We start from the raw sequence: 14,953 nt of genomic DNA, 5'->3' as shown, positions 1-14,953 counted from the left end.
CAGGTTCTGAACTTGGGGAATGAGACAGGTTCTGAGCTTGGGGAATGAGACAGGCTATGAGCTTGGGGAATGAGACAGGCTATGAGCTGGGGGAATGAGACAGGCTATGAGCTGGGGGAATGAGACAGGCTATGAGCTGGGGGAATGAGACAGGTTCTGAGCTGGGGGAATGAGACCGGTTCTGAGCTGGGGGAATGAGACCGGTTCTGAGCTTGGGGAATGAGACAGGTTCTGAGTTTAGGGAATGAGACAGGTTCTGAGTTTAGGGAATGAGACAGGTTCTGAGCTTAGGGAATGAGACAGGCTCTGAGCTTGGGGAATGAGACAGGCTCTGAGCTTGGGGAATGAGACAGGCTCTGAGCTGGGGGAATGAGACAGGCTCTGAGCTGGGGGAATGAGACAGGCTCTGAGCTGGGGGAATGAGACAGGCTCTGAGATGGGTGAATGAAACAGGCTATGAGCTAAGGGAATGAGACCGGCTCTGAGATGAGTGAATGAAACAGGATCTGAGATGAGTGAATGAAACAGGATCTGAGCTGGGGTAATTAGACAGGCTCTGAGCTTGGGGAATGAGACAGGCTCTGAGCTTGGGGAATGAGACAGGCTCTGAGCTGGGGGAATGAGACAGGCTCTGAGCTGGGGGAATGAGACAGGCTCTGAGATGGGTGAATGAAACAGGCTATGAGCTAAGGGAATGAGACCGGCTCTGAGATGAGTGAATGAAACAGGATCTGAGATGAGTGAATGAAACAGGATCTGAGCTGGGGTAATTAGACAGGCTCTGAGCTTGGGGAATGAGACAGGCTCTGAGATGGGTAAATGAGAGGCTCTGAGCTAGGGTAATGAGACAGACTGAGCTGGGTGAATGCACGCATAACTAGACTTACTGTAAGTGTAAGTTGCTTTGAAAAAAAGTGTATGTTAAAATGGCATATATTATTATATTCCCAGCTCCTGAACCATTAACAGATTACCAAACCATATTCCCCAGCCCTGAGCAATCTACAGACAACAAAACCATCTTACCCACTCCTCAGCCATCTCAAAAATACCAAAAAGGCTGTGCTTACACAGGCAGTTCTGATATTTTTTTCTGCTAATTGGTCTTTTGACCAATCACATCAGATATTCTCAAATCAGATCTTTTTCAGAGCTGATCTGATTTGTCCAGAGAGCAATTAGGGGGGGGGGGGGGGATCAGAATTGGGCTACCTGTGTAAATGCAGCAAAAGTCTTCCCCACTCCTGACCCATCTACAGCAGACCACACTGCATGCGCCCCCGTCCAAGCGAGACCAACTGTCACTCATCAAGAGCTGCTAATCAGTGGGAGCACTATCTGGGTGCGTTCCGCTGCCAAGTCGGAAAATTGCATCAACAAATGGTGAATTCCTGCCAGTTCACGCTGGGTTAAAAAAGTGTTACAGTTGTCCACCAAAAATGACATTGCCGACTTAAGTGCAAAAGGCTTCAAATTGCTCATTGAACAAAGGGATGTTTGGGGGAGTGTTGTGCTAATAATCGCCATCGACACGGGAGGTGTGAATTACAGACAATTACCACATGCCATGTGCTCAGATAGAAGCCATAGCTATTAGCCTAAACAAGGAAAACCATGTTTTAAAGTGGCACTCCAGTCAGCTTTTCACCTCATTTATCACCTGATTACAACCCGTAGCGGTGCCTGAGAAAAATAACTAGGGAAGCCAAGCCCCTCCCTACCCCCATAACCTGTTAATTAATATGCCTTGCGACTGTGATATATAGGCCTAAAGGCCGAGACAATAAGAAGACACAGTGGCAGAATAAATTCAACCACATCTTTCTTTTTTCACAAAACCGGATAGCAACCTCTGTCCAGTGAAGTCCACAAAGCATATTGCATGTACAGTAACAGAGCTACAGCATGGTCAAGCAAGTTAAGGTTTCTGACATTTTCGGACCACTAAACAACTACTGATTTAGAACCATCGAGAGCTATCGTAGGTCGCAAGAAAAACAGGAACTGCCTCCACTATTCCAGCACCATTTCAACTTCAACATTTCAACATCATCAAATCACCTCTGCTTAGTCTAATACAGTGACAACAAAAAGATACCAAAAATAATTATGTCCAATCAACATAAGCTAAATATGATGTGGCTGTCCATGGTTCTGATTTCTGTACATGGGATAAATGTGTAAATAGGCCAATAATGGAGAAGTAATTACAATTTAGCAATTTACACTGGGGTGTTATACAGTGGGGAGAACAAGTATTTGATACACTGCCGATTTTGCAGGTTTTCCTACTTACAAAGCATGTAGAGGTCTGTAATTTTTATCATAGGTGCACTTCAACTGTGAGAGACAGAATCTAAAACAAAATTAATTAATTTGCAATTTATTGCATGACATAAGTATTTGATCACCTACCAACCAGTTAGAATTCCGGTTCTCTCAGACCTGCTAGTTTTTCTTTAAGAAGCCCTCCTGTTCTCCACTCATTACCTGTATTAACTGCACCTGTTTGCACTCGTTACCTGTATAAAAGACACCTGTCCACACACTCAATCAAACAGACTCCAACCTCTCCACAATGGCCAAGACCAGAGAGCTGTGTAAGGACATCCGGGCTAAAATTATAGACCTACACAAGGCTGGGATGGGCTACAGGACAATAGGCAAGCAGCTTGATGAGAAGGCAACAACTGTTGCAATTATTAGAAAATGGAAGAAGTTCAAGATGACGGTCAATCACCCTCGGTCTGGGGCTCCATGCAAGATCTCACCTCGTGGGGCATCAATGATCATGAGGAAGGTGAGGGATCAGCCCAGAACTACATGGCAGGACCTGGTCAATGACCCGAAGAGAGCTGGGACCACAGTCTCAAAGAAAATCATTAGTAACACACTACGCCGTCATTGATTAAAATCCTGCAGCGCACGCAAGGACCCCCTGCTCAAACCAGCGCATGTCCAGGCCCGTCTGAAGTTTGCCAATGACCATCTGAGTGATCCAGAGGAGGAATGGGAGAAGGTAATGTGGTCTGATGAGACAAAAATAGAGCTTTTTTGGTCTAAACTCCACTCGCCGTGTTTGGAGGAAGAAGAAGGATGAGTACAACCCCAAGAACACCATCCCAACCGTGAAGCATGGAGGTGGAAACATCATTCTTTGGGGATGCTTTTCTGCAAATGGGACAGGACGGCTGCACCGTATTGAGGGGAGGATGGATGGGGCCATGTATCGCGAGATCTTGGCCAACAACCTCCTTCCCTCAGTAATAGCATTGAAAATGGGTCGTGGCTGGGTCTTCCAGCATGACAACGACCCGACGACACACAGCCAGGGCAACTAAGGAGTGGCTCCGTAAGAAGCATCTCAAGGTCCTGGAGTGGCCTAGCCAGTCTCCAGACCTGAACCCAATAGAAAATCTTTGGAGGGAGCTGAAAGTCCGTATTGCCCAGCAACAGCCCCGAAACCTGAAGGATCTGGAGAAGGTCTGTATGGAGGAATGGGCCAAAATCCCTGCTGCAGTGTGTGCAAACCTGTTCAGGAAACGTATGATTTCTGTAATTGCAAACAAAGGTTTCTGTACCAAATATTAAGTTCTGCTTTTCTGATGTATCAAATACTTATGTCATGCAATAAAATGCAAATGAATTACTTAAAACCTGTTAAGGATATGGCAGACATATGCCCCCTTTGGAGAGATTGGGTACCCCTAGTAAACTGAAAAAAGAATCTGTCAAAAATTGCTAATATATGCAAATAAAAATTATTATTGGATAGAAAACACTCTAAAGATTCTAAAACCGTTGGAATTATGTCTGTAAGTATAGCAGAACTCACAGGGTTCACAGAACTCACATTCTTCCAAACTAGTTTTTGAGGCCATGAAAGTTGGAGCAACTTTGACGTCATGGCCCCCACCCTTCCCAACCAGTTATGATTCTGGGGACACTTTCTATCTCTTCCGCTAGATGTCCTCTTTCAGTAGAGCTTTGAATCGTTCAAATCCCGCGAGAATTGACCCTATGGGAGTGAAATTAGTGCGTGCCACGAGAGAATAGGCTGTGCGTAGGGGCGCGAATTGGTCCCAGCCATTCCTTTGTTCCAGCACTCAAGAGAAGGGCAGACGATGGCCGATTGAATTGAAGTTTGTTTTGCGTGTCTAAAACATCATAAAGCTTGCTTCTGCACTTAGTTTGACCTGTTTAGTCGACATATAATATGTAATTTTGAAGTTTTGATGCGCAACTTTTCCGGACCAGAGGACATTTTGGGTGCATTTCAGCTGATGTTATTAGCAGTAGCTAATACAAAGACGCAAGACTTGAAACCAAACGATGTATTGGGTAAGTATGAAGCCTTCCAGAACATTCTGAACGAAGACCATCGAAGGTAAGGGAATATTTATGCTTAAATCTGTGTTTCTGTTGACTCCAACATTACGTAGAAATGTAGCTTGGAACTGAGCGCTGTCTCAGCATATTGAATAGTGTGCGATTTCTGTAACGTTAAAAATAAATCTAACAAAGCGGTTGCATAAAGAAGCAGTGTATCTTTCTAACTATATGTAGAACATGTATATTTAGTCAAAGTTTATGATGTCTATTTACGTTATCTTGCCGCGCTACATAGATTTCCTGCGGGCATTTTTGAGTAATTTCTGAACGTGAACATATTATTGAAAAAAAAAATATGTACTGTGTAACATGTCATATTACTGTCATCTGATGAAGATTTTCAAAAGGTTAGTGAGCGATTTATTTTTTAATCCTGCGTTTGTTGATTGCATGTTTTGGCTATTCAAATGAGCTGTGTCTGGTGGTGGTTTTACATATATATGTGCTATGTTTTCGCCGTAAAACATTTTAGAAATCTGACTTGCTGGCTAGATGAACAAGGTGTTTATCTTTCATTTGAGCTATTGGACTTGTTAATGTGTGGAGGTTAAATATTTTTAAGAATATTTTTGCGTTCCATGCGCCACCGTTTCAGCTGAACGTGGGAGGGTTGATTCCCAATTGGGAACCAATATCGTAGACAGGTTAAAAATCATACAATGTGATTTTCTGGATTCCGTCTCTCACAGTTGGTGTACCTATGATAAAAATTATAGACCTCTCCATGCTTTGTAAGTAGGAAAACCTGCAAAATTGGAAGTGTTTCAAATACTTGTTCTCCCCACTGTATGTGCAGAGGAGGATGTGCTAGTAGAAATACTGGTGTGCAAAAGAGCAGAAAAACAACAAAAAAATATGAGGATGAGGTAGGTAGTTGGTTGGATGGGCTAATTACAGATGGGCTGTGTACAGCTACAGCGATCGGTAAGCTGCTCTGACAGCTGACGCTTAAAGTTAGTGAAGGAGATATGTCTCCAACTTCAGTGATTTTTGCAATTTGTTCCAGTCATTCGTTCCAGGAATGGTACAGGTGTGTTACCAGGCAGCAGAGAACTGGAAGGAAAGGCAGCCAAAGGAGGTGATGGCTTTGGGAATGATCAGTGAAATATACCTACTGGAGCGCATGCTATGGGTGGGTGTTGCTATGGTGACCAGTGAGCTGAGATAAGGCGGAGCTTTACCTTGCAAAGACTTATAGATGACCTGGAGCCAGTGGGTTTGGTGACGAATATGTAGCGAGGACCAGTCAACGAGAGCATACAGGTCGCAGTGGCGGGTAGTATATGGGGCTTTGGTGACAAAACGGATGGCACTGTGACAGACTGCATCCAATTTGCTGAGTAGAGTGTTGGAGGCTATTTTGTAAGTGACATCGCCGAAGTCAAGGATTGGTAGGATAGTAAGTTTTACGAGGGTATGATTGGCAGCCTGAGTGAAGGAGGCTTTGTTGCGAAATAGGAAGTAAATTCTAGATTTAACTTTGGATTGGAGATGCTCAAGCAAGGGGGAGGCCAATGACATCACAGGTTCCCATCAGACCAACTCATTGAATGTTCTACTCCTAAAGTTTACAGTTGTGTCTAAAAAAAAAACACAATTTTACTCAAAACATAATGTGTTACCCTTTTGTGTCTGCACTTTACTTTATTTTTATACTAGGGATATCACTTTTCAACAGTAAACATTCCTACATTTCTGGAAGATGTCTTTAAAATGTATGTGTGTCCAGGTGTACTTATGTGGGTGAGTCAACTTATTTGAATGACATTATTTCCCTTTCCTGCAGTCAAATGACCAAATGGCCCTCTAGCGGCTTCATGGGTGGTATATTATTCATATTTTTCATAAATCCATAATTAATAAACATGATAAAAAAGAACACCAAAAATCCTGTGTTTCTATATCAAAAAGGTTTCTGTGATGCATATAAAGTCTAATATTGGGTTGCAAACTCAAAATGTAGTTCATTTAAACTTTTTATCTGACATGGTACAGGTGTGTTACCATCTGTGTGAGGTGTATACTTTTGTTTCAAAGTAGATTTGTTTAAGACTACCCACTGCAGTTTAACAAAGTGTGCTCCATTTGAAGTAGAAATAATTTTTTACATAAAACAAAATGTTTAATAATTTTGAGACTACAGGAAATAGATTGACTGCTATGTTAAACAACTGCGGTCATGGCTGCTTTGGTTCTCAATAGCCTTGTGGCTGTTGTAATATTTTCACTGTAGAAAAAACAGAGCTCTTAAAATACATTCTACAATAATTTTTTTACTTTTCCTATTGAAGGTAAAAGTTGCACCTGACCGCCTTCTCACTTCCTGCTCTGCATTTAGCTATTCAGATATTTTGTATCTTTATTGATTTTGTAAGAACGGACATTGCAATGTTTTCAGCTGATGGCAACCTACGATGGTGTTATGCAAAGTGTGCTTGTCAAACATGATGTGAGTAATTTTGCCTTCCATAACCAATGCTACGATGAGAACATGTACTATATACAAATGGCCTGTAACAGAGTCAAATGCAATGTGACAATAAAACTCAATTGGTTTCAAGGAACAACAATAATGACAGGGAGAGATGAAAGGAAACAAAAGCAACACAATGCAATTAGCTTTCCCACTGTGATCTCAATCCAAACACATTCCAGGATGCCTCTCAACACTAAAAACATCTAAAAACACTACCACAAAGCTTTTATTGTCTGCTGGGGATAGAACAGGACTAGAGTGACAAGAGTGACCATTTTTGGCACGTGTTCTGTTGTTGTTGTCTAAATGGCAGGCTTCCAGAGGTGGCATTAGCACTATGGGGGTGGAAGAGCATTTTGTGTTGAGGGGTTTGTTAACAGAGGACCCACCTGCACAGTGGACACAGATTGAGAGTCTATTAAGGAAAAACCAGGGAGGATGCTAACAGACTCAAAGTGGTCACATACACATACAGTACATGGATGAGGCTATAGGACCGTCACCACAGTGCAGCCAGTGCACACATTAGTTGGCCAGGCACCCTGAGCAGATTAGTCAACCCAGAGTCAGGATGTGGGATGGACACACAAACACGTGTAGGGTATGCAAAATTACGCTAACTTTCCCAAAATTCCAGGGTTTTTCAGAAATTCCGTTTGAAAGATTTCTGAAATCAGGAGAGAATGAGCAGAAATTTCAGAAACCTCCAACCAGGATTTCTAAAAAACCTGGGAATTTGGGGAAAGTTCCTGGGATTTTTCAAGCCTACACAGATTGTACTTTATAACATGAACACGGGTCTACAGTAAAAAACAAACAGTCATCGACAATATGTTCTATGCATATTTTTCTATTTAATTCCTTATGGAATTTCTGATCACAGTACAACAGCAGGGTTAGGAATTAACTATTGTAAGAAACACGAACTCCACTTTTTCAACCCCACTATTGATGTAACATGGAAATCACACAAATTCCAATTCAGTTCCTAATCTGACAAAATGAACAATGCATTGACCTTGATTCTGATTATCCCTTGTTCATGATTTTATCTCCACAATCTCTGTGTTGAAGTCTGTGAACATGATGACAGAGGCCAGAAAGGGTGGAGGACTCGGTATAGAATCTCATCAACCACGAAACCAGTAAACTGAAACAGATGCGTCATCAAACAAGTGGCTGCAGCCAGTGACTGTCTGTCAGTGTGACCAAAACCAAGGTCACATGAAATGAGTTGTAATCATAACCACAGGATTATAAATCCATAATCCCTACTGCCGTGTTCTGACTGACTGTTGGCTCCTGCCTCTCCCACTGACCTCTACTCTGCCTCACCACCAGCTATGGTAAATGCTCATATCTAAAGCCAGCTTAATCACATTACCTGGAAGAGAGGAGGCTATGCATAAGCAAAAACATCCTACTTGGAATTAGTATTTGTTTTTTATTCGTTTTTTACTCAGGCAAATGCTGTGACCTCTTAAACTGGGAGTCAAGCCCCCGGTGTGGAAAAGATGATGTAATGAGAGCCCTGAACTGTGTAGAGAGTGGAGTGACATTTTGGCAGTTTTGTGCGCTCCAGGAACAGATGAATTGTGGGGGATCCTGCACAGCGTGGAGCCCTGTGTGTTTTTGGCAAGTGGCATCGCCTATCACACATATACGAGGCTGGCATTCTGCAGTGGCAGAATGGGTAGTTAGTCAAACGAGACTGTTAAAGCACAGCCCGCCTGCCTGCCTGTTCACATCATGCTGACACACAATGCAAAGTCTCTACCATCGTGCTGTTCTCAGATCTGACTTCCTGGATCACTCCCATCTGCTTTCTCTGACAGCAGTCCTGGTCCATTTGATCTCAGATCAGAGTCTGCTGACGATATCACAAGCTGAGCAACCACCAACATCATTGTCATAACAATAGGCCTAACAAAGCAGCATGACGGGGAGTGGGCGTGAGAGGGAGAAAAAGATGGGGGGGACTGTTGAAAGAGAGAGAAAGGGGGATAGAGGGAGAGATAATAGGTTAGAAAGACAGTAGAGGAGGTACATCACAGCATTCCTGACAGTTGCATTATTGCCCTTACAAAACAACACATGGAAAAAATAATGTGGAGAAAAAAAAGCATTTTTTTCGGACACGTGTGAAATTTTCATGAGTCAGATACGTGAAACTCAGCCACTCCAGTGGTTCTGCTCTTTGTTTCTGATACAAGCTGCCTGATTGTTTTTCACATATAAAACTGCAAATTCTACTTAAATTCTTGCAGTAGCAATGTTTCCACCGGTTGGAATTAGGGTGACAATCTTAAAAACCCAAATGCGGGACAAGGGAAAGATTTTGCTTGACATTTGTGGAACAGTGGACAGAAAACATTTCTGGGGACAGGTTAACGGATCACATTGAAATGGACGACATGGTTCTGCTGTAGAAAGGTCACTGCCGGTTAAAGGGGCAATCCGTAGTTGCAACATACATTTTTGGACTTATAAATGAATGATATGTACCTATTGATTCTTGAAGAATATAGGAGTATACAGAGCCTTCAGAAAGTATTCACACTCCTTGACTTTTTCCACATCTTGTTGTGTTGCAGCCTGAATTTAAAATGGATTCAATTGAGGTTTGTTTTTGTCACTGACCTTCACACAATACCCCATAATGTCAGTCGAATTATGTTTTTACATTTTCTTACTAATTCATTACAAATTAAAAGCTGAAATGTCTTGTGTCAATAAGCAATCCACCCCTTTGTTATAGCCAATTGTGTAAAAAGTACCCAATTGTCATAAGTAAAGTAAAGATACCGTACCTTAATTGAAAATGAAATCAAGTAAAAGTGAAAGTCATCCAGTAAAATACTACTTGAGTAAAAGTCCAAAAGTATTTGGTTTTAAATATACTTAAATATCAATAGTAAATGTAATTGCTAAAGCATCATTAAGTATCAAATTCCTTATATTAAGCAAAACAGATTACATTATTTTTTATGAATTTTTATTTACAGATAGCCAGGGGCATACTCCAAAACTCAGACATGATTTGTGTTTAGTGAGTCCGTCAGATCAGAGGCAGTAGAGATGGCCAGGGATGTTATCTTGATAAGTGTGTGAATTGGACCATCCTGTCCTGCTAAGCATTCAAATTGTAACTAGTACTTTTGGGTGTCAGGGAAAATGTATGGAGTAAAAAGTTTTTAAAAAATATTTAGGAATGTGGTGCAGTAAAAGTTGTCAAAAATATTAATAGTAAAGTAAAGACAGATACGACCCAAAAACTGCTTAATTGGTACTTTAAAGTATTTTTACTTAAGTACTTTATACCACTTGTTATGGCAAGCCTAAATAAAGTTCAGGAGTAAAAATGTGCTTAACAAGTCACATAATAAGTTGCATGGACTCTCACTTTGTGCAATAATAGTGTTTAACATGATCTTTGAATGACTACCGCATCTCTGTACCGCACATACACAATTATCAGTAAGGTCCCTCAGTCGAGTAGTGCATTTCAAACACAGAATCAACCATGAAGACCAGGGAGGTTGTCCAATGCCTCAAATCCAACTTTAAATGCACTTTCAATAAAGTTTGATTTCATTTAGTCCTATTCTTTAACTTTGATTTTTGGTTGTAATGGAGACATGAATCCAACATATCAATCATTAATTTATAGACACAGTGAATGTATAGTTATTAAGAGATCTCTCCATAATCATTTTCACGATAGTGCATTGGTAGTAGTAGTCAGTGACAAATATAAAAGATGGGTTAAGTTTAAACCCTGAATGGGAGAACAAATGAATAGTTGCAGATTAACTCTCCAGTAGGAGGTGCTGCCCAGTTTTTTTTTCTGATAGTGATTATAACGTTGAAGATCTAATGTTGTTTCAAAGGTTCAACATATTTTATACAAGGAGTATAATGTTCTATGTTGAAAATTGGTTACAATTATGGCGTAATGCTGTGGTTGCAATTTCACCCTCAAATTGTCACCCTCAAAACAATAGTTTATGTTGATGTTTTTTTTTATCCAATGTATTTTCCACGTAGATTCCATGTCAAAATATGTTGACAAATTACATTGAAACCATTTTGATTTGACCAGTTTGTGCCCAGTGGGTCCTAAGTTCATGTGCTTAGTTTACTAAACACACGAGAGAAGAACATTTGGATCTAGTTCTGTTCCGGATCTCTATCTTTTTCACTCTCTGAGGACTATTCCTCCCTCTTTCATTCTCTCACTCTCACTCTCTCTCTATCTTTTTCACTCTCTGAGGACTATTCCTCCCTCTCTCATCCTCTCACTCTCTATCTTTTTTTGCTATCAGGACTCTTCCTCCCTCTCTCATCCTCTCACTCTGTCTCTCTAGCTTTTTTGGTTATTTTTGTAAATAATATTCTTTCACTGTTCCTTAAAAGCTCTATAACCCTTAAAGGTCCAATGCATCTGTTGTTTTTATTATCTCAATATCAAATCATTTCTGGGTATCATTTAAGTATCTTACTAGCTAAACTTCCATCCATTTGGCGACAGATTTGAATGCGGATATTAAAACAATATATGTGCATTTTCCCACCAGATGTTTCAATCAAACTGACTTTTTAACAAATAAAATACTGCATGTGATGACAGTCCACAAAAAAGCACTTTTGCACTTAAGGCCTAGATTCAATCAGATCAAGCACTAACCTGCGATAGCAGACGACCGACCGTATAGCAATGTTTTGGCGGTGTTGGCTGTCAAATCAGTGAGCAGCTGCTCTTGCGATCATTGTCACGAAGCCACACCCGCCCCACTCAAATAAGAAGTTCAGAACAAGAAAGCGTAGGCTATATAGAAATAATTAGATAGATAAACTAGATAATAATGATTTCTATCATCCTAATGGAGGTGTAGATTACATCTCACATTCCAGTGTTCCACTTGTAAACAAGGCTGCATGGTATCTCTGTTAATGCTACTCTGTGCCGCCAATGGTAATGTCCTCTTTAGGTATAATGCCGAGAGCAACTTTTGACAGCTGTAATGCAGTTCCACCTAAGACATCGTCAAAACAACTGCTATGTGGATGTTGGCTAAAGTGGATCTGATTGAATCGAGCCTTAAGTTTCATGTACTGAATAAAAAACAAAAGTTGAAATGGTTTCCATGGCATTTTTAACACTACGTATAGTTTTGTCACAAAAACTGCGAAAAAAATTGCGATAAATGGCATAAGAACCCAGTCTGGTTTTGGCCCATACTCTTTAGACAAAAATTAGCTGATGAAGTTGACAGTGTAGGTAATAAGATGATATGGATAAAAGCAAGATCCTTTTTAATTTTTAGAATTGGCAGCCAAGCACCTATCATCATGACATCAGCATCATTTAAATGATAGCCTACCCTCAATATTTATTGGAAATTGTTCATCATAACTTATTTTATCTGCCTATAAACTGAATTGTTTTCCATGTCGTGGTGGTAGTAGGCTACAACATCATCACGTGACTCCAAGTTTACTGAGGCATTATGGTTTTTCTGTCAATATTTGCGCATAAAAGCTTTTCCACCGCAGTTGTTTCATAATCTATTTCACAGACAAAATAAATATCCCACGTTGTCTAGCGTATTTCGTTTTGTCGACATTGGGAAGTTTTACTGACAAATGAGCTGTTTCCATAAGGCCTGTCATGATTTTTTTATGCATCAGGTCATTGTGATTGTTTTCAAATAAAATGGTCAAAAAGAAAGATAGCTTCTTAGCAAAGGGCAATTTCTCAAGCAATAATTTTGCTAGAACTGTCTGGGAGTGGTCTGAGTTGGGAAGGAAAAACGGACAATTAGCTGTAATTGGCAGAGAGGTTTGGAACTCTCTGTCTTATTGGTCTATTAACTAATTTACCACATCGTGATGTCACCATGGAAGGCCAAAACTCCATCCCACCAAAACATAGCCTACGCTTTCTTGTTCTGAACTTCTTATTCGAGTGGGGCGGGTGTGGCTTCGTGACAATGATCGCAAGAGCAGCTGCTCACTGATTTGACAGCCAACACCGCCAAAACATCGCTATACGGTCGTCTGCTATCGCAGGTTAGTGCTTGATCTGATTGAATCTAGGCCTTAAGTGCAAAAGTGCTTTTATGTGGACTGTCATCACATGTAGTATTTTTTTTTTAAAGGGCATTATCATAATTTTGTATAATTTCACAGTATTGTTCCAACCTCATAGTGTGGTAATATATATCAAACATAGTCAAATCATGTTTTTGACTGCAGTGGGCCTTTAATAAATGTCTTCTCGCCCTTTCTCTCTTTTTCTGGACCGTCTGATATTCTAGTTATTTTCAGGACAGTCCGATACTCTAGTTAAAGACAGCAATACAGACAGACAGACATACCAGTATCTAATAACTACTCTGTCAAAGGTGAAAACGAACCTCATTCTGTGTTGGCTCACTAACCAAAAACAGTGGCATCCCCCAAGGCCCAGAATCATACACATGCACATACATACACGCACGCAGTGGCTAAGATGTGCAATAGAAATAGCATCTTCCATGTGAACCGATGTAATCCCAGTCTCCACAGTTATTGACAACTCCAGTGAAGGCTCAGCTGGGTAGAAGTTTCAGCTCTAGCCCTCGGTCCTGAAGACTCTCTCTCTGTCCTCTCTGCTCCAGTGAGAGAGAGCTGACACTGTGCCCTTATTCTTCCTCCTGAGCTGCTTTGGTCTAGGATCGATTCACACAGTCTAGCAGTGCAGGAGAGCCTGTCAAGCACACAGCATGACGCCTCAGAGAGTCCAAAACCAGCACCATTCTGTTGGTCAGCACACTATCACAGTTACAGTTATGTCGTAACTCAATCTCATGCACCCATGCTCACACATACTGTAGCATGTATGTAGACATGCATATGTGATCTCTTTCTTCCTCTCTGGCTGGCTGTCTCTGTCTGGCTATCTCTGTCTCTCGCAAGCATCCACGTACACACACACACACACACATGAATGACAGATACATAACATGCTCTCATCACGCCCACGTCCTCTCAAACACACCTCTCCAGTTCTTGGTTAAGCACAGCTGTGTTCGGAGAGTAAACAGTCGAGTTCCTGTCACCTCAACTCGGGATCCTTTCACTACCTCACTCACTCCTCTCTCTCCTTCTCTCGTTCAGTCTCTCGTTCCATTAGACAGGGTTATCCCTGGCCAGGCGTAAGGGTCGGCATGAGGAAATACCAGAGGGAGAGAGAAAGGGGGATAGAGTAAGGAGAGGGGAAATAGGGACAGGGGGATTTAGGGAATAGAGAGGCAGTGGGAGAGAAACCAAGAGAAAGTAGGGAGGAAGGAGAAAAGAGATGTGAAAGAAAGGGGGGTGAAAAGTAGAAAAAGGGGGGTGAAAAAAGGGATAGACAGGGAGAGACAAAAATAGGGAAGGAGGTATAAGGTAGAAGGGAGGTATAAGCAGAGAGAGAGAGTGAGTAGGAGATGCGTACATACACACTAAAATATAGAGACACAGACACATAGAGTGGTATCTTTTGCCTGGCATACTCACATCGTGGGCTGCGGTGGTGCTCACTTTTAAACAGGGTCATATCAGGGACGCCAAACAAAGAGGGCGGCTGTGGCTTTCAGACTGGAGACAGACAGATGGCTGGACGCTTTCCCTGCTTCTCTCTCTCACAATCACTCTATTTTCCTCTCTCCTTATGTCCTCTCTTTCTTTCTTCCTGCTTTGGCTCTCTCTCTGCAGGCAGGCAGGCTGTGGACTGACGACTGTGTTACTACTGAATCAATGACAGAGCAGTTAGAGCAGCACCAACAGTATGTACCATCTGTCCCTCTGCAGCGGGGGTGGACAGAGGAAGCACTGGGTTAGCCCATTAGCTCCAGCAGGAAGGGGGGGTTAGTGTGAGTGTTTAAAAAAATTTTTCACAGCAAGAGGAGCCTGGCTGGGGCTCAGGGTTTATAGAGCCTGCCCAGGCAAAGAGAGAGCTGCCAAGAAGTGTGTGTGTGTGTGTGTGTGTGTGTGTGTGTGTGTGTGTGTGTGTGTGTGTGTGTGTGTGTGTGTGTGTGTGTGTGTGTGTGTGTGTGTGTG

General features: G+C 41.7%; 1 protein-coding gene across 2 annotated transcripts in view; it reads right to left on the bottom strand.

Annotated features, from left to right (window-relative positions):
• LOC110526467 (RNA-binding Raly-like protein) overlaps positions 1–14,711 on the bottom strand; it is a 93,547-nt gene extending 78,836 nt beyond the window's left edge. The window contains exon 1 of one of the 2 annotated variants that reach the window (XM_021607458.3): positions 14,411–14,711. In XM_021607458.3, the coding sequence (XP_021463133.1) occupies positions 14,411–14,450 (40 nt within the window). In that variant the 5' untranslated portion in view covers positions 14,451–14,711. Of the gene's footprint in view, positions 1–13,910; positions 14,058–14,410 lie in introns of those variants that run through there. The other variant, XM_036980855.2, reaches the window with a different exon arrangement.
• Between the last annotated feature and the right edge of the window lie 242 nt (positions 14,712–14,953).

This window comes from Oncorhynchus mykiss, chromosome 6, assembly GCF_057628025.1.
Source record: "Oncorhynchus mykiss isolate SJ-2025 chromosome 6, ASM5762802v1, whole genome shotgun sequence".
Lineage (NCBI taxonomy): Eukaryota > Metazoa > Chordata > Actinopteri > Salmoniformes > Salmonidae > Oncorhynchus > Oncorhynchus mykiss.
Note: the sequence above shows the minus strand (reverse complement) of the source record. Positions and strands in the feature narration are given on the sequence as shown.